This window comes from Sturnira hondurensis, unplaced genomic scaffold, assembly GCF_014824575.4.
Source record: "Sturnira hondurensis isolate 20B ecotype Veracruz unplaced genomic scaffold, ASM1482457v3 Scaffold0004257, whole genome shotgun sequence".
Taxonomy (NCBI): domain Eukaryota; kingdom Metazoa; phylum Chordata; class Mammalia; order Chiroptera; family Phyllostomidae; genus Sturnira; species Sturnira hondurensis.
In genome coordinates this window covers 6,281,171-6,299,298 of record NW_028076888.1, presented here as the reverse complement: position 1 = coordinate 6,299,298, position 18,128 = coordinate 6,281,171, and the positions used below count along the sequence as shown (strand labels likewise).

Below are 18,128 nucleotides of genomic sequence, written 5' to 3'. Positions count from 1 at the left end.
GTGTCCATCTGTAAGGGAAAGTTACAAAAACTCTGACGGTGGAAGGCTGTTCATGAAATCGACCTAGGCGCTGATGTATCACCCCTTGGGGAAAGCAGACCGGGGAGTATTTTGGGAGGTGGACCCTTTGCTGTACGTGGGCTGCCTTGTGTGTGCCGGTGGACGTGCACCAGAGTGGAAGCGCAGACACTTCGGCTTATACTTTGTCCACTTCTGGATCGAGCTTTTCTAGGAGCATATATAACATTTGAAATACTTCAAATCAAGATAGAACAAGAAGTTGTAAAAATTGTGGTTATCCATCCGAGCCTGACTGTTCTCACTTAACATGGATTCAAAATTCCCAATGTCGAGCTGGAGTCCTTTCTTCCTTTCAACCAGCCTTGCCCCAAGCCCCCGGAGGGCTCCTCGGGATGTGGATGGCAGGGCCCCCTGGAATCTGTGATGCGTAGGTCGGGGCGGGGCCTGAGCAATTGTGGCTCTAGCAGGTGTTGCTGATTGGCTGGTCCGGGGACCTCACTTTGAGAAGCACTCCTGTGAACCTGACTACAGCATATCCCTACAGCCTCTCCCCCCTACTCCCTGTAGAAAGTTTATGGGATTTTGGCCCCTGCTGTGGACCTAGGGGCTTATCTAATATAGGGGCTCTGAAGTTGTGCACCCACAGGCAGCTTTGTTGTAGCTGTGGCCTCACAGGGGACTTCCTGCCTCCCCACCCTCTTCCCCGCCAGGTACAAGGATGCCCGTAGGTCCCTTCCCTCCCCAAATGCCCCTCCAAGTTGGGGCTGGGCTCCCTGGGCCATCCTGTGAGGCCTCAATCTGTGCCTTCCTGGCCCTTTCCTGGCTGAGCACTTTCCTGCCCTTGACATTCAAGATTGCATCCTTTCAGGTATCCTCCAGGGTTAGAGAGAGGCAGGAGGGAACGGGAGCTTCATATAACAGGCACCTGGTGTGAGCTCGCTGAGGCTGCCCAGTCCACCTGGGGGACTGAGGGCTTCTGTCCCCAGCCAGAAAGGGGCGACCATTGTCCCTCAGCCTTCCCCGCCTTGGGCTCCCGTGGAGGTGGCCATGGCACTGCCCCCTGCCCTGTCTTCCTGCCCCCTTTCTGTGGGGTGGACCACACAGGCCCAACGAGGTGGATGCCCAATCCCAGGCTGGGTGATGTTGGGGGCCTGCAACCAAGACTCCCTTCCCCCTGCCACTAGCAGGCGTGTCTGCCACTGCCCAGGTAACCCCTCTGGAAGGTCTCTGTGGGTCATTGTGTGCCACTGAAGGCCTCCGAGGACAGGGTGGCTGGTTTGGAGGAGGCACAGGCCGTAGCCATCACAAGCCTGGCCCGGCCGCAGTCATGGCTCTTTGTTTTAGTTTTCAGTCTCTGTATGAGTGTCAGGCTGGTTTCCCAGAGGCGCCGCTCAACCGACTGGAGCCCTTTCTGAAAGTGCCGTATGAGTAATCTGGGTCCTTTCGTAGGTGTTTACGGCAGGTGCGTTTTTGGTCTTTTGAGGTCAGAGGCTAGAGCTCTGGACCGGCCGTGTGGGATTTTTCTCTCCAGAATCAGTCGTCAGAACTTTCCGGAAGGGTCCAAGACTTTTCGTTGATTCTAGGGGCAGACACTTTTGTGTCCCTGCCTGGGCAAGAACCCAGCTCAGTGGACAGGTGGGCCGGGGCAGGGAATTGTAAGTGCAGGGCCCCACGGCCGGCCTGGCAGGGAACACACCCTGGGCGCGCCCACTCCGAAGCCTGCTGGTGAGCCATGGTTCCCAGGAGGCCGGAACCCTAACCAGCAGGCAGAGCCAGCGGCACCGGGCTGCAGAGGTCGGTTCTGCTATAATCACAGATCACTCAGGGCAGCTTCTCTTGCAAAATCCTGGGCTGCCACCACCCGTGAGGGAGGCGGGGCAGCGGAGGGAGGGAGGGAGCGTGTTTGATCTTCAGGTGAAAGGCGGCTTTATAAATAGGTCACCTTGTTCCACATCCTGAATTTCATTCTTTCCCCATCTTGAGTCAAAACAATGGTTTTACTGTTCTGGGGTCAGTCGCCCTGAGGGGGAACGGAGCCCAAAAGGAGGTGATTGGGTGTCTGCCTCCTGCGTGTGTCCCCTACCCCCACCCCTACTCCATCCATCTGTCACCCGTCACCTAGGCTGCGTGGTCGCCAATACCCACACGGAGTGCTGCTGGTTCAGTGAACTTTCTCTTCAACAACAGAACAAAGGGACCGGTTCTAATAGGGGCGGGGCTCCGGGCCAATTGATCTGAAGAGATGTTTTTTCTTCAGGGTCAATTGATCTGAAGAGAAGGTGAACTGCAGAGCTGGGCTTTCGTGGGAGGGACAGCATGGAGTTTCGGGCAGGTGCTGAGCCTGCTGTCCTACCAGAGCCCAGGGTGGGAATTCCTGCCCCTCTCCGGTCACTGCCCTCCCGCTGGTCTGGGTTCCCCTGCGCGCCCTTTTCTCCTGTGGGGCTGGGAGGGACAGACAGCTTCCCCATTTCTACTGGGCAAATTAAAACTTGTCATTTAGAAAGCTGTGTCATCGGATGTCCTAGGAGAAATCACTGGAGAAAGAATGTCTCTCCTGCGGATGGTCTCAGAGCTCCAGCTGGGAATTCCGACCTTTCAGTTTAAATGTCCTCCTCAACTCTGGGTTCAATGTGTATCTTGGTGGGCAAATGAAACCTGTGTCATGTGCTCGATTAAAAGAAGCGAACACACAGGGCCACCCGTAGGAATTGCTCTGAAGACAACTGGTTTTTGTGGATGTAGTGTGTGAACCTGGTATTTTTCAGCCTTGCATTCTTTTTTGTGTACTTAAACGTCATTATCATTACAATGCATGCATACAATGTATGCATTTTTGGACAGTTTCCGTTCAAAAAGTTTTCTAAGTGAACCGTCTCCCCGCCACCCCTGTGTCCTGCAGGATCAACCACTGTGCAAGGTTCAGGGATTACGCTTCTAGCCCTCCGCCTGAGCCTACGAAAACGTCTCACAGAGAGAAGCCTTGTAAACCCCGTTCTTACAGAGATGGGGTCACACTCTGCGTATTGATCTCCAAGTTGCTTTTTAACACGGAAGCGCATCACGTTCCATTTTATGTTAAGTCAGTACATCCGAAGGGCTGCCCCCTTCTCTCCAAGTCTGCTGGAGCACACGGTTCCGTGCATGTCTCTGTCCACATGTCCCTGGGCGGGGCTATGTGGCTTCAAAGACCCTGGAAGAGTGGGTGGCGGGCGATTGTTGGATGTTTTACACCCCGATGGCACCTGCAAGCCAAGAAGTGTGTCCCAGTCTGGGGGTCTGTCTGTGTGTCTCAGACACTCACCCTGCATCCTCTCGTGTCCCTCGACCTTTTTTAACCCTGTGGACCCCACGTGGCTCGTCCCCTCTCACTGATAGCTCTCAGCCAGCACCCCACTTCTCCGTGGCTTGTGTATGAAAACAGTGGGTGTATCCAATAGGTGTCTCCATCCCCATGTGCCAGGGGACATGGCGGTGGGTGTGCCCATCCCCTCCCCCTTTGGGCCATTAAAGGCCCGGCCCGGGTCTCAGCCCCCCCACAATGCACTTGGGGATGCCTTGGACTCCTCACCACCTAGGGCTCAGCATCCAGTTCTGGGGTTCCTTCTTCGTGCCTCCACTAATTCCACCCGAGGGCACAGAGGGCCCCACTGGAGGAGCCCAAGCAACAAGAGGGAGGATGGCTTGGGGGGTTCTGCCAATGCCTAGCTTAGAAGTGACCTTAAACTTGATCTGCTCTAGCTCATCATTCTAAGCACTTGGGTCTCGGCCCAAAGACAGAGTCCATCTGTAGAACCAGGTGTGGTGACCCAGAGGAGGGATAACAGTGATCTTTGTTCAGGGCACGGAGCACACTTTAGAGGAAAGAAAAGTGACCTTGCCAGTTGTCCCCGGTCTCTCTGGAGCACTGTCTCCGTGGAGCCTGGGCCAAGCGTGGGGCACCCATCTCACAGAGGAGCAAGCAGAAGCCTGGGCAAGCTATGGGGAGTCCTGGGCAGTGTCCCCAGCCTCTGTTTCCCCCAGCATTAGAAGCCCCAGGGGAGGAGCCTGGGAGAGGAGGCATCCTGCTAGACAGCAGTCCCCAAAAAGGGGGCGATGGGAGCTCCCGGGGGACGTGCAGAAGGACAGATCACATTTTAAAAGTGATGGGAAGAGGAAGGCGGACGGATGGCTTCAGGGGCCTTGTGGGGCTGCGGCCGGGTGTGGATGACAGAAAGGCAATGAGAACGGAGTGGTGGCCCTAACCAGGGCTTGGACGTTGGGTGGAGACTGGCAGGTGACCGGTGAGTCAAGAGTGGCCCTAGGGTTGCCACAGTGATTGATCGCTTAGGAGGCGACTCAGAGGGCAAGGTGACCCAGAAGTGGCAGATCCCACGTCGCTCCTGGCTAGGCCCTGAGCTGCCCCTTGTGCGGAGCCACCGCCAGGTGCTATGTGTGCCCTCCCACCTCTTCCTCCCAGAGACTCCCTCCGTTCAAGGTCGTGTGGTCCAGTGGCCCTCCCTACGGGATGGCTCCCTACAGGGCGTCCAGGAGGGTAGGAGCTTAGCACAAGGACCCGTTACGTAGACTAGCCTGGCACCCGGCCTTGAAGGCGGCGGACTCTCAGAACGGGAAGAGCCTGTGGAGCCGACCTGGACAGACAGAGGGCCCGCCCCTGTGAGGTGATGCTGCCTTTCCTCGTCACTCGTTCTGAGCTTGGACTGAATTGGCTGCTTCGAGATTCCTCCTCGTACACATCTTGTGCTTTCCTACTGCTGCCATTGCAGCAGAGGTCACGGGCGGGGGCTGGGTCAGGGGAACCTTCATCTCCGTCAGGGGTGGGCTGGCACACCACCTGTTCTTGTTAACGAAGTTCTGTTGGAACTCAACCATGCTCGCCGTTTACTTACACACTACCTGTGGCTGTTTTCTTGCTCCAAGCAGAATTGGGCAGTTGCATGGAGACTGTCCGGTCCACAAAGCCTAAAACATTTGCTCTCTAGTGCTGTACAGACGAAGCAGATCCCTGCTCCAGCCCAAGCAGGAGTTACAGGTGTGCCCAGGCCCAGACTCAATGGCCTGAGAGCTCCCTCCCTCTCGCCCTTTCTCACCCTGCACCCCGTCGTCTCTTCCCTCCCCTCATCCTCCCTGTTACGGTCCTTCTCCACTCCCACCCATTTCTCTACACGTGTTTTAAATTAATGTGTTGGAAGGACTCTCCCCCAACCTGCACACAGAAGAGTGTCACTGGCACCACTGTCCAGGCCAACGCAGCGGGACGTGGGACCTTCTGGGGAGGTTGCTGCAGCCTTGGGGCCTGCCCAGCCAGCAGCCCCTGTGGCCTTCCAGCCGAGCCCACTCGCCGCCCCCAAGTTGAACTTGCTACCTACTCCAGGGTTCCCCTCCCTGGTGAGAGCCTAGGGGCCTGTGGGAGGCGGCTGTGCTGGAAAAGAGGAGGAGCAGGGAGGTGGCATCTCAAAGAGCTTCTGCTGCCTCCCGAAGCAGCAGGAAGTCGGCTCCCCCTGCTAGGACCAGGGGAGATGCCCACTGCATGGGCTGACTCCAGGGTCTGTGCCAATGCGGCCTTCTGTCCTGAAGAGCCGCGATTAGGTACGTGGTGCACCCAACACAGTGGAGCACAACGCCAGCCCCCGCGCCTCCCTCCCTCCCTCCTTCCTCTCGGGCTCCCTTAGGACGACCTAGCTACAGAGACAGAGCAGGGTTTCCAAATGTGCCAAGGCTCCAGCCTGCCCCGTGTCGGGTGCTCTGAGAGCCCAGACCGCTGGAACATGGCAGCAGTCAGCCTGTTTGAATGTACTAGTTAACTCCCTTTCCACGTCCCTGCACCCCTGCTCACCCCACCCCCTGTTCTTCTTTCTACCCATTAGGCCGTACTGACCGCTCCGCGACTCACAGAGGTGCCTAGCAGCCTTCAGGAGAAGAGGCCCCGCGATTGATGAGTTTGCCCTGGGAGTCGGTGACTAGGTGAAGCAGGCCACCATGGGTCAGAAGGTCACCGGAGGGATCAAGACTGTGGACATGAGGGACCCCACGTACCGGCCCTTGAAGCAGGCTCTCCAGGGCCTGGACTACTGCAAGCCCACCCGCCTGGACCTGCTGCTGGACATGCCCCCTGTGTCCCACGATGTCCAGCTGCTGCACTCGTGGAACAACAATGACCGCTCACTCAACGTCTTCGTGAAGGAGGACGACAAGCTGATCTTTCACCGGCATCCGGTGGCCCAGAGCACGGACGCCATCAGGGGCAAAGTCGGGTACACGCGGGGGCTGCACGTGTGGCAGATCACGTGGGCCACGAGGCAGCGGGGCACGCACGCCGTGGTGGGGGTGGCGACAGCCGACGCCCCCCTGCACTCTGTCGGGTACACGACCCTCGTGGGGAACAACCACGAGTCCTGGGGCTGGGACTTGGGGCGCAACCGGCTCTACCATGACGGCAAAAACCAACCGAGCAAAACATACCCGGCCTTTCTGGAGCCGGACGAGACGTTCATTGTCCCCGACTCTTTCCTCGTGGCCCTGGACATGGACGACGGGACCCTGAGCTTCATTGTGGACGGACAGTACATGGGAGTGGCTTTTCGGGGACTCAAGGGCAAAAAACTGTATCCTGTTGTGAGTGCTGTCTGGGGCCACTGTGAGATCCGCATGCGCTACTTGAATGGACTTGACCGTAAGTGTCTTCTGCACTGTCCCCAGGTTGCCTGTGTCCCTGGGGCCCCAAGGGCCTCGCCAGAAATCTGTGCGGTCATTGTAATTAAAATGTCTTTGAGTAGATATCCCAGCATATTCGGATCCTCAGAGGTGATTCTTGCCTGCCTCTGGTTAAATGAAAAATTCTAGCTGGAGCCTGCCAGCACCTGGCAGCACCTCATGGGTGGCTGGACAGAGATGGGTAGAAGGTTGGGTGGATGGACGGATGGTTGGGTGGGTGGGTGAGTGGATGGGTGAATAAGTAGATAAATGAATAGATGGGTGAGTGAGTGGGTAGGTAGATGGGTGGGTGTATAAATGAATGAATACATGAAAGACAGATGGGTGGATGGATGGGTGAATGGATGGGTGGATGGATGGGTGGATGGATGAATGAGTAGATAAATGAATAGATGAGTGGGTGGGTAGGTGGATGGGAGGGTATACGAATGAATGAATAGATGAAAGACAGATTGGTGGGTGGGTGGATGAATGGGTGGATGGGTGAGTGGATAGACGGACGGATGGTGAGTAAGGCAATAAGTAAATGATAGATGGTCTTTGATAGATGTGGTTTGTTCCCAGTTGACCTATTGCTTCTCGGCCTTTTGGCCAAGATCAGGTGTTTCTGGTTGACCAGTCTTTAGGTCTGATACGAAGTTGGCCAAATTCCAGCACAGCAGCCAGCGTATCTTGGAGCGGGGGTTGCAGCCTTGGCAGTTCTTGGTCCTCCCCTGTAACTGAGCCAGTGGCTTCTCGCTCTCATTGGACAGGTGTAGGGCCTTTCTCCCCTGGTGCTGGAGGCTCCTACGTAGGCTCCCTTGGAGCACAGTTCCCTGAGAGGGGCTTGTTCAGTCATGGCATCGGGGGCTTTTCGGGAGGAGGACCTGGGTTAGCAACAGGCTGAGTCAGCAGCACTTCCCGCCTGTCCCTTTGGAGGGAGGAGTGGCCTCTGTCAGGCTGTGTGTGAAAATAACTCTCACGTGACAGTACTGTCCTTGTTTGGGAGGCGGAGGGCTTTGTGGCCACCTGGCTGGGAGCCCGTGGTGACAGGCAGACCTGGGACTCTGGAGCCATCCACCACTGTGCTTGACCCTCCCTCTTGGGTCCCTCCTAGAAAGCTCCACCCACCCTTGTACCGACTGTCGTTGAGCAGCAAGTGCCCCCAGATCTAACCCCCACCGCAGGCCAGGTGGTGGGGAGGCCCCTCAGTGTCAGGAGCACAGATGCTTAGCCTGGTCTTGCAGTCTCCAGGCCTTCCGGTTTGAGGGGAGGGGGTGCACTGGGAGGGAGCTGTCGAGAACTTCTCCATTATGAGCTGGCCCCTGGGGGGATGCTGGGAGTGCCCGTGGCCTGGACCCACCTCCGGCCTTCGTGGACAGTGCTGAGGACTCCCCTCCCCAGCACCAGATTCCTGACGCCAGACGTGGCTTCTCGCCTTCCCCAGTCTGGGCCCCACTCTGCACAGTGTTAACTTTGGAGGATCCAGATGGGAAAACCCATGAGGTGTGGCAGCGTCCTCAGCCCACTGCACATGTGGGGAGTAGGGTGAGGGGCAGTGTGTCAGAACTGCCAGCCTCGGCCGCTTCCTGACACACCTCTGTTCTCTATTGAGGGGGTACTCCATATCCCAAAAGGGTCAGGCTGCTGTTTAGAAATGGACATTAGGGGAAGACTGGCCACTGGGAGGCCAGGGAGGAGCTATGGCAGCTGCCCAGGGGAGAGGTGATGGGGGCTAGTTCTCGCTTGACGTGTCCAGATGGCTCTGGAAGTCTGGAGACAGGGTCTGGGGCAGTATTAGTGGGGAGGCATCTATGGCCAGATGGTGTTTAGAGGTGTGACCCCTGGATGAGATCACCTTGGGGTGACGGGAGAGGGCTCAGGCCATGCCCTGGGGTGCGTCAGTGCTTTGAGGTCAGATGGATGAGAAGGAGGGGAGACAGTGGCNCACACCTCGGTTCTCTGTTGAGAGGGTACTCCATATCCCAAAAGGGTCAGGCTGCTGTTTAGAAATGGACATTAGGGGAAGACTGGCCACTAGGAGGCCAGGGAGGAGCTATGGCAGCTGCCCAGGGGAGAGGTGATGGGGGCTAGTTCTCGCTTGACGTGTCCAGATGGCTCTGGAAGTCTGGAGACAGGGTCTGGGGCAGTATTAGTGGGGAGGCATCTATGGCCAGATGGTGTTTAGAGGTGTGACCCCTGGATGAGATCACCTCAGGGTGACAGGAGAGGGCTCAGGCCACGCCCTGGGGTGCGTCAGGTCGGATGGATGAGGAGGGGAGACAGAGTGGCCCTGGGGCTGGAGGGGAGATTGGTGTCCTGGACACCAAGCAAAGAAGGACTTCAAGAAGGACAAGGTCATGCCAGGTGGAGTGTGTTGATGGCTGAGAACTGTCCATGAACTCTAGGGACGAGGCAGTCACTGGAAACCTCGATGAGAGTCACGTGGGCGGGTAGGGAGGGGTCAAACGCCTGACTGAGTGGCGGTTTAGAGAGGAGCAGGAAGGGTGGAGTGCTCGTCTTGGGGGCTGTGGGAACAAATGACCACCCGCTGGGCGGCTGAGAACAGCAGCCTTCTCTCACAGTTCTGTGGGCCAGAAGTCTGAGACCTGGGTGTGGGCAGGGTCAGCTCCTGCTGAGGGCTCCCAGGAGACTCCCTCCTGTGCCTCCTCCTGGCTCCTGGTTGCCAGCAGTCCTTGGCTGGCAGGCACGTGGCACTCATCTCCGCCTCCTCCGTCACGCGGTCTTCCCCTCTGTGCCTCCCCACCGCTTCTAAGGACACCAGCCATCGGGTTCAGGGCCACCCTACTCCAGTGAGACCTCATCTTACCCAGTGACACCTGCCAAGAACCTGCTCTAATGGCGTCACATTCGGAGGTTCCAGGTGGTCCTGAATTTGGGTGAGGGGCAGATAGTAGCCCACCCTCTAAAGATGTGCAGACAGCAAGCAGAGCCCATGCCCATGAGACCAGCCCTTCCTCGTGCCACTGCCTGGGGGGGAGATGAGACAACCCAGCACTAGGATGGTGGGGTCCCGTCAGGTGAGGGCAAAGGGTGCCTAAGTCCTCTGCCCAGAAGGGTTTGCTTTACCTTCCAAGGCAGGCGAGGACGAAGGAATGTCACAGCTAGACTGGGTCTGGGGTCCAGCCAGGGAGCAGGACATGGCAGGTGGAAGCTCTGGCCAGGTTTTCTTGGAGTTAGGCCTGGAGTGGGCTTTGTTGTCAAAGCCTTGGAGGTCGTTCTGATCCATTCCTCCGCCCTGGGACACCTGGGGGAACCTGTCTACACCTTCCTACCCCCTCCCAACCCCAGCCACCAGGTCTCCACCTCAGCTGGGAGCAGCTGTCTGCAGAGCAGGCCAGCTAAAGCTGCCCCTGAGTACACCCTGCCTGGGACTGCAGTGGGCACGTGGTTCCCCAGCCCACCTTCCCCGGCACAGCAGGGTCGTTGCCCCATGCTGGGGACCCTCCCCCACCCCCCAGGCAGCTCAGACCACAGGCCACTTGTTCTGACTCCTCCTTGGGGGGGGTTGATACCTCTGGGACTGAGGCTGCCACCAGACAGGTTGCTGTGTCATTTTGTTCTTTCTTGGGGAGAAGGGCAGGGGATGGCCCTGAGGTGGGGACACAGAGCCCAGCTGGGGCCCCAGGACCGCCTGCCACCCTCCTTGGAGATGCAGAGGGAAAAGGCCTATTTGCAAGCAGCAGTCCACTGTCACCCGAGGGAGAGTCCCTGACCCGAGAGTCCCCCCGTCCACCCCCGCGGGGAGCAGGCGTCCTCCCCATGGGAGCGTTTTCGCTGAGTGAGACATTCTCAAGTTCTCCCTTTCAGGCGCCCAGATAAGTCTGGTGCAGTCTGTCGTGACTGCAGGCTCAGTCAAGGCTCAGCTCACTTCCTCAGGAGTCTTTCAACTTGGTGACCTCCTCCCGGTGTCCTCCTGGGGCACCTCACTCCATGTCAGCCTCTCCCTACACCCCTAGTCCAGCTGGGGCTAGGGAGGGTCCTATCTGGGGAGACTGACCACCCCACCCTGTGGCGGCTTCTTTCTGGGGGCAAAGGCCATGTGGAGGGATAAGGTTCTTCTAGACCCCACGCCCCCCAAAAGGCTGGTCATACAGGGACAGTAGCTCTCCGAGTTGAAGGCCAGGGACCAAGGGTATCCACATTACCCAGCGGGGTGTCAGGCAGTCTTCCCTAGTTGGCAAAAGCAAGGGTTAGTGTTTCGTTTCAATGCTTTTGTGTAAGAACTGCTTAATTCTAAAGGGAAATGCACACGTATCCTGGGGTGACTGTCCCATAGCAAGTTTCTAGACTCCGTCTCCGGGAGCATTTTCGCTGATGCTGCTTGCAGGAGTAAGCACAATGCCAGTGACTGCAGTGGAGAAGGTGAGGTGGGGACATCGCTGAATTTGGGGCACTTCCTGACGTGAGACATTGGTCTTTGACTCCACCTATCCCCCCCAAAGCTCATTCATTTAGCCAAGAACTAGACACAGGGTCGGACTCTGGAGTTCAAGCTGTGTCGTGGTCTCAGGGGACTTCAAGAGCCACGGGCTGGGGTACTGGGGCCACCAGGTCACCATTTCTTCAAGACACGCGGAAGTTGGCACATGGACTGGCCAGTTCCCCAACCTCCTGCTCCCAGAAGTAGCCCCTGGTTCACTTCCCAATTTCTGCGCTGCGCACTGGGCGCCTCCCCCTTTCGCTCACTTGAACCACGTAAATGGGCTTCGGAAGATGGCCGAGCCGCCAGGAGTCATCAGACCAGCTCCGCCTTCTGTTTGGAAACCCTCAGTGGAATCTCAGGGGGCACCCAGCTTTGAGGATGGGGCTGGATACAGAGGCCACAGCCCCCAGTCAGAAGTATTGAGGGGGAAGGGGGTCTTCTTGGGTCCTGTTAGCGACCGACCGAAACCTGTGGGACAGACATGCATGGTGCCCACGTCTGCTTCTGTGGCCGGGCGTTCTCAGCCTGCCCGGCGCGTTCTCAGCCTGCCTGGCCTTTGAAAAGCAATCAGGCCGTGGGCCGGACATCACCGTTTGGCTCCTACAAGGTCGGCGGAGGGGGGTGACCTCTTTGTCCTTGAGGCCCCTGAACATAGACCCGCACTGGGGATGCTTGGGTGACTGGTCACATTTCCGGCTCATAACATCAGCATGGCTGTCAGCTGCCACCCCTATAGTCCATCGTGCAAGATCTGGCGTGTCTGAAGGACATGTCCCTTCCAGTTGCACAGACCCCCTCGAGCTGGCTACTTAGGGTAGTCCAAAGGTGCTCAGGCTGTGGAAGCACCCCCCCCAGCTGCTTTCAGAGGGGCAGGAGTGGTGGCTGTAGGTCCTTGCCCCTTTGGGTAAACTGCTGGGAGCTTCCTCTTCATGCAGGCGTAGAAATAGCGGCACTTGAGAATTTCATGGACTGATGTCCATCTTCTAGCCCTTGGCTCTCAGGCCTTGGACCCTGACTCTCCCATCCCCGAGCTGCTTCCCCATCTGCAGGCTGGGCACCAAGGTCCCCGGCAGGCACACAGTAGGTGCTCCACAAGCCACAGCTATCACCAGTGCTTCGATGCATACCAGCTAAGGGTGAGGGCGGGACACTGGCTACAGAGGCCTCTGCTGTTGATGGTATTTCTCCATAAGGCTGTACATGAGTTGACCAGAAACCCCTCAAGCCAGGAGGGCATGATGGGAACTACCTCTCAGCCCTCACTCCACAGCCCGGCAGGGTCCTTGGGCAAGTTCAGTGGCTCTTGATGCTTTCTCCAGTACCTTCGGCCCCCAGGGAAAGCCCCTCTGCCTCCCAGTGGGGGCTGAGCTGCATCCTTGGGGAGGCAGGGGCTGGGGGAAGATGGGAGAGAGCCCCTGAGTGGAGGAGAGGAAGCACCTCCAAATTTCCCCACGTGGTCCAGTGCGGGGGGCCACTCCTCAACTGTAGGTCCAGGCCAAGAGCGGCTGTTTCTGGCCTCCAGGATCGCAGCTAGATGGGACTTGGGAGACCAGCTACACATCTTAACAGATGGAGAAACTGAGACCCAGGGAGAAGAGTCATCTTCCGTGTGGGGCGGAAGCGAGGAGCCAGATCTGGGGTCACCGGGAAAGGATGTTCTATGATGAGGGAGGCCCAAGGCTCTGCAAGCAGTCAGGGGGAGAAACCCGGCTCCACTCATCTGGAGTCTGTGGGCCCCTTGTCTCAAAGGACGCAGGGTCATTTCATTCATCCTCCTGCCGCCAGCAATGGCCCCGCTTCAAAGCTCTCCACGAAAAACCTTTACTACTTCAGTCCGTTCCGGCGATGACCCTCGAGAGATGAAAAGCAGTCAGTCGTCTTCTTTCAAAGCCTAGAATTTAGCAAATACGTGACCAAGTCTGAGATTTTCTTTTAAACATCTCAAGTTAGTGCATTTTAAATGACATCTCAAGATTTGTCCAGATGTAATTTGAACACCGCACCTTCGCCCGTTTAAAAGGCATCTCTCAGCGGTCCCCAGTATGTCCACAGCTGCGCGGCCGTGAATACAGTCAACTCTAGAACGCGCTCACCACCCCAAAGAAACCCAGACGTGTTCACAGCCAATCCCCGTTTCCCCGCCACCCCAGCCATAGGATTTGGTCTTCAATAATTTGGTCTTTACCAATATTAAATGTTACTTTTAATAGTCTGAGACATGGTGTTGATGTTAAAGAACCTTAATCCACTTTTTGGTGGTAGAATGGGCTCTCTAGGGAAAAGCTGGAGTTCTTCTGTTTTTTTTTTTTTTTTTTTAAATTTTGTGTGTGTGGGTGGGGGCGTGGGGATTGGTCTGATCTTTGTGTTGTTCACAAAGGAGACTCAGAGTCAGGGGAGACCATGGGTGAAGACACAGGTCCATTCATGTCAGCTCTGTGTCCTGAACACGGTGGGGTGGCCCCAAGCAGCTCCAGACGCGCTCACCTGTACCAGGTTTTAGAGAAGAGGTCAGGGAAAAGTCAGCAGTGGGAGGAAGGGCGAGCAGAGCCTCCGGGCCTTAGAGGGAACGACTTCCACGTTCTTTCTGAGGAGGAAAGTTGATCTGAGACACGGGCTGCACGGCGCTTCAGGGACACAGGACCCTGGTGCCCGTGCAGGCTGCAGTTAGAAGCTTCTTTCAAATCCACGTGCCTGGCACGTCGGGTCCCCTTTGTGCCTAAGGGTCGTCCACTGTAAAATGCAGATGAGAACAGTACCCGCGTGAGGCTGGGTCGACACAAGAGGCGTCCCCACCTGAGAGCTGGCGTGGGGTCTGATGGCGTGGGGTGCTGCGCATCCTGAGTGGAAAAGCAGGGGCAGCCTGGGTTGGGTCCTGTCTCCTCCTCTGCTGCGATCTGAAATCATCATAAACCATTGTGAGGGTTAAATGAGTTAAATTAGTGCTTGCTGAGAGCTTACCGAGGTGCCTGGCCCAGAATGGGTTCTGTGTTGGCTATTAATAATTCATCTAAAATGAAAAGTATCAAATGATCCACTGTGCCCTAAAGCTACCATTAGTGATGCTCCTCCCCTGCCGATAGTATTCCTTGCAGACCCGTCCGGAGCTGCGCTAACCCACGCTCTCTCTCTCCTCCACTTCCACAGCCGAGCCCATGCCCCTCATGGACCTCTGCCGACGCGCCGTGCGCCTGGCCCTGGGGAAGGAGCGGCTGGGAGACATCCACGCGCTGCCGCTGCCCGCCTCCCTCAAGGCCTACCTCCTCTACCAGTGACCCTCCACCCAGGATCGCAGCAGGACAGCCACCTGGTGCCAACTCACGGAGCCTCCTCTGCCACACCCTGCGCCTTGGACGGGCATCCACGGCCGTGTGAGGAAGGCCCTGCTCCTCCTCTTCGTCTTCCCGGCTGCCCTTGAGGACACAGACACCAACAGCTCTGGACACAGGCCCCGCCGCACCACTGCCCCTCCCTGGGGAAGGACACAGTGGACTCCGACGAAGCCAGCGCTGAGTGCCCATCTGCTCTTGGGGGCGCACAGGCAGCCTCCACCTGCCGGGTCCCAGGGCAGGGCCGATGGGAGGGGCCAGCCTGGAGAGAAGACCCCAGGGGTGCTAAGAGGTGCTTCGACGAGGGGTCGTGTCCCGCAACCAAGCTCAGGGCGTCAGAAACGTACCGAACACCAGGCGCAACCCGAAGTGGACCTTCCCGTGGGCTGCACGCTCAGCATCAGCCCCCGCTGCCGGCGCCCCTGGACCCCGTATTTATTCTTTTAACAATAAGAAAAGCCATTTATTTATTCCATTTAGAAAGGGACCTTGTCATGGTCACCTCTCTGGAGTGTTCTCTTGCTTTTCTTCCACCTGCTGCTCCGCCCCCATGCGTGTGTCTCACCTGCCCTTCTCCCTGGGCTGGGCGTCTATGGCGTGTCCCCAGGTGGGCACGGGGGTCTTTGTTTGGGTCCCTTGACCTACAGTTTCCAGGGGGCTCCACTCCGAGTCCCCGAGTGGGCCCTTCAGGGGGCGTCAGCCTCAAGTGCAGTAGGAGTGCCTTTGGGGTTGGCCCCACAGCTGCGGCAGCCTCCGTGTCTCCACCCAGTCACTTACACGTCGGCTCATTCACCATGGCACGTGGTTTTATTTCCGTGGTCTTGCGTGGCTATAAGGCGGGGTGAGGTTTTGCTTCCCGGCTGAGATTTCCCACTTGCGCCCTATAGAACTACCGGACCAAGAAGGGAAGTGTGGGTGTCTTCCTCCCGGGTAGCCAAGAGCATGGTGAGGCGGGGGAGGCCTTGGGGAGGTGCGCCTCACGGGGAACCCACACAGTCCCTGCTTAGTGCCCCCCTTTCATCACGTACAGGCAAGGTGGGCTGTCTGCAGGAGAGGGACGCCCCCTCCAGGCCGCAGCCCCCCAACTAGCAGACCCCATCCCCTGCCACTGCATTTCTGTATCTCAGAGTCAACTCTGTCTGAGAGTCTGACTTCAGCTCACTTCTGTACAGGTACAATAGATAACTTTATTTGTTTAAAGTGTTTAATATATATGCATATATATTTGTCCGTAAGAATTATGTTTTAAACAGCTGCTGTAGGGTACCTTTAAAAAAAAAGTCTTCCAGTGGAATATATTTTTTAAAGCACAAAGCTGGTGCCAGGACTGGGTGAGGAATGTAAATTACCCCCTTATTATTGGGAGGGTTTTGGCTTTTTTTTTCCCCCCAGGCATGGAGACCTTACCTGTAAGACTTGTGAAGGTTTTCCTCGCTCCTGTTCCAGGGTGGGTCCTTTCTGATGAATGTTGCACACGAGAGCATTTCACTTAGCAGATCCAGCCTTGTCGCCCTGGCCCAGCACCTCCCGCAGCGGCCGGCCGCATCACAGGGCGCTCGGCCATCTCTGCACTCCCGGCCCCCAGCGCCCCACCCTCAAGCCCACCCTTCTCCCCTCTCAGCCCAGAGCCCCGTGGCCTGTACAGTTTTGAGACTCCCAATCTATTTTATGATGGTTGATCATAGTCAGTAACATAATAAAGGAAAGTTTATTAAAATACAAAGCCACCTTTGAGTCCTCCTTTGTGCCTTGGCGGAAGGGAAAGAGGTATGCCTTCCCCTCCCGGGTCCGGCCAGCTCCGCTGCCCACAGTTTTCGACAGATGATGCGGTGATCACCTGCCCCCAGCCCCACCCCTTGGCCGGAGGCGGGATGCCAGCCAGAGTCGCAGAGGATCAGGAAGATCCTGGAGAGGTGGATCCTGGAATGTCCCCATCCCTTTTCAGAAGTCTGTGAGCCAGCGCGCCACCCCCCCCCCCAGACCATGGGACTTGTGACCTGATAGAAAGGATGCCCCGATATCCACAGGGGCTTCAGGCTTGTCCAGGGGTTAGAAACTTGGGTGGGCGTGTAGAAGCCAGCACGGAGGTCCGTGGTGGAGCCCAGGCTGTGGGCAGTGGGCGGGAGGAGCCGGTCACGCCCCTTGGCGTCTGTCCCCTGTGCCAAGCACAGTGGTGCTGAGGAGGTGCAGGGTCCCCACACCCACCCCTCAGCAGAGAAAACAGGAAACTCTGGCTTATTTCGAGGATTGGTAAGTGATAAAGGGAACCGTGACCAGAAATGCGCGGGATAGGATCACAGGACATGACTTGTTTCCAAAGAATTAACAAGAGTGCAGCCAGCTCCCTCTGCGCATCTTTAATTCTAAAATTAAAAATGTCAGGGTCGGATGGTGCTGGAGAGAGTGTCCTGGCTCCAGAGGCCAAGACCCCTGGGACCAAAGTCCTGTGTCCCTTTCTCTGAGGGCCTCCTGGCCAGCTTTCCTCCAACCACCTGCGCCGGCACCACCTGGGAGGCGTCTGTTTAAATGCATGTTTCCAGGCCCGGCCTCAGACAGGCTCATCAGCGTTGCTGGGGCCAGGCCCAGGAATGTGCTGTTGTCTCAAACTCCCCGAGCAGCCCTGCCTGAGACGGTCTGAAGACCACTGGGACGGCACCAGCTCTCTCTCTCTCTCTCTCTCTCTCTCTCTCTCTCTCTCTCTCGAAAAGTTGCTGGGCAAAGGGAAATTCCTTCTGCGTGGTGGTGGGTTGGCCCAGCGACAAGCACATGGCCTCCTGAGTCAGACCTGGGTTCAAATGCTGGCTCTGACCTTCACTAGCTGTTTGATCTTGGACGAGCCTCCCTCAGCGGCTGTCAGAATGGGCCCATCTCCCGGGCGGGTGGCAAGGGTGAAATGAGGTTTTAGAACCGGCCAGGCGTACTAGTGAGTGTGCAAACAAACGCTTTAAAAGCAGTGCTTTCTGTTCTGGAAAATGGCAGTTCCTAGGCTGGAACTGATCTGCGAGAATGAACCAAACAATCCTAAACGAACTTTCTGGTGAATGTTCTTTCTTCCTGGGTACCATCTCCAAAGATCAAGGTGGGTATTGGGAGACGGACCCCCAGATGCCTTCCCTAGACATGTTTGGAGGAAAAGGGTGGTCTGAAATTATTTTTAGATTGGAGTTCATGTCTGGGTTGTAGTTGGAACTCCAACTTGCTTTGAAGGGGGCCGCCAGGAGAGGAGTGGGGGTCAGGTGGTGGGGGTAGGGAGGGCGTAGGAAGCACATGGAAAATGAGGGCTTTTGTGCGGCCCGGAGACTTCTGGGGGAGCAGGGTGTCGTGTTGAAGGGAGCGGTCTTCATAAAACCATCTTGCAGACTGACCCATGTGGATGCAATTAATGCCCTGCCTTCAAGCAGGTAGCAGCAGCCTCTCCTGCTTGGCCATAGATGGGAAGAGCCCCCCGCACCCCGCGGTCCATCTCCTGCACACGGCTGCCCTCGTGCCCTTCCTCCCACTCCCTCGGTGAGATGAGGAGTGTGGACTTTACTGAACCATAAAGTATGCCGGGGGAGCTGGGGAGAGGGCCGAAGACAGAGCAATTAGTTCATGTTCCAGTCCAGACACCCAGGCATGGTTGGAGTCCAGCTGCAAGGAATATT

General features: G+C 57.1%; 1 protein-coding gene across 3 annotated transcripts in view; it reads left to right on the top strand.

Moving 5' to 3' along the window:
- Positions 1-16,207, top strand: part of SPSB1 (splA/ryanodine receptor domain and SOCS box containing 1) — a 59,030-nt gene extending 42,823 nt beyond the window's left edge. For all 3 annotated transcript variants that reach the window (XM_037045307.1, XM_037045309.1, XM_037045308.1), the window contains exons 2-3: positions 5,886-6,691; positions 14,303-16,207. In XM_037045307.1, the coding sequence (XP_036901202.1) occupies positions 5,998-6,691; positions 14,303-14,430 (822 nt within the window). In that variant the 5' untranslated portion in view covers positions 5,886-5,997 and the 3' untranslated portion in view covers positions 14,431-16,207. The remainder of the gene's footprint in view (positions 1-5,885; positions 6,692-14,302) is intronic.
- Positions 16,208-18,128: the final 1,921 nt, after the last annotated feature.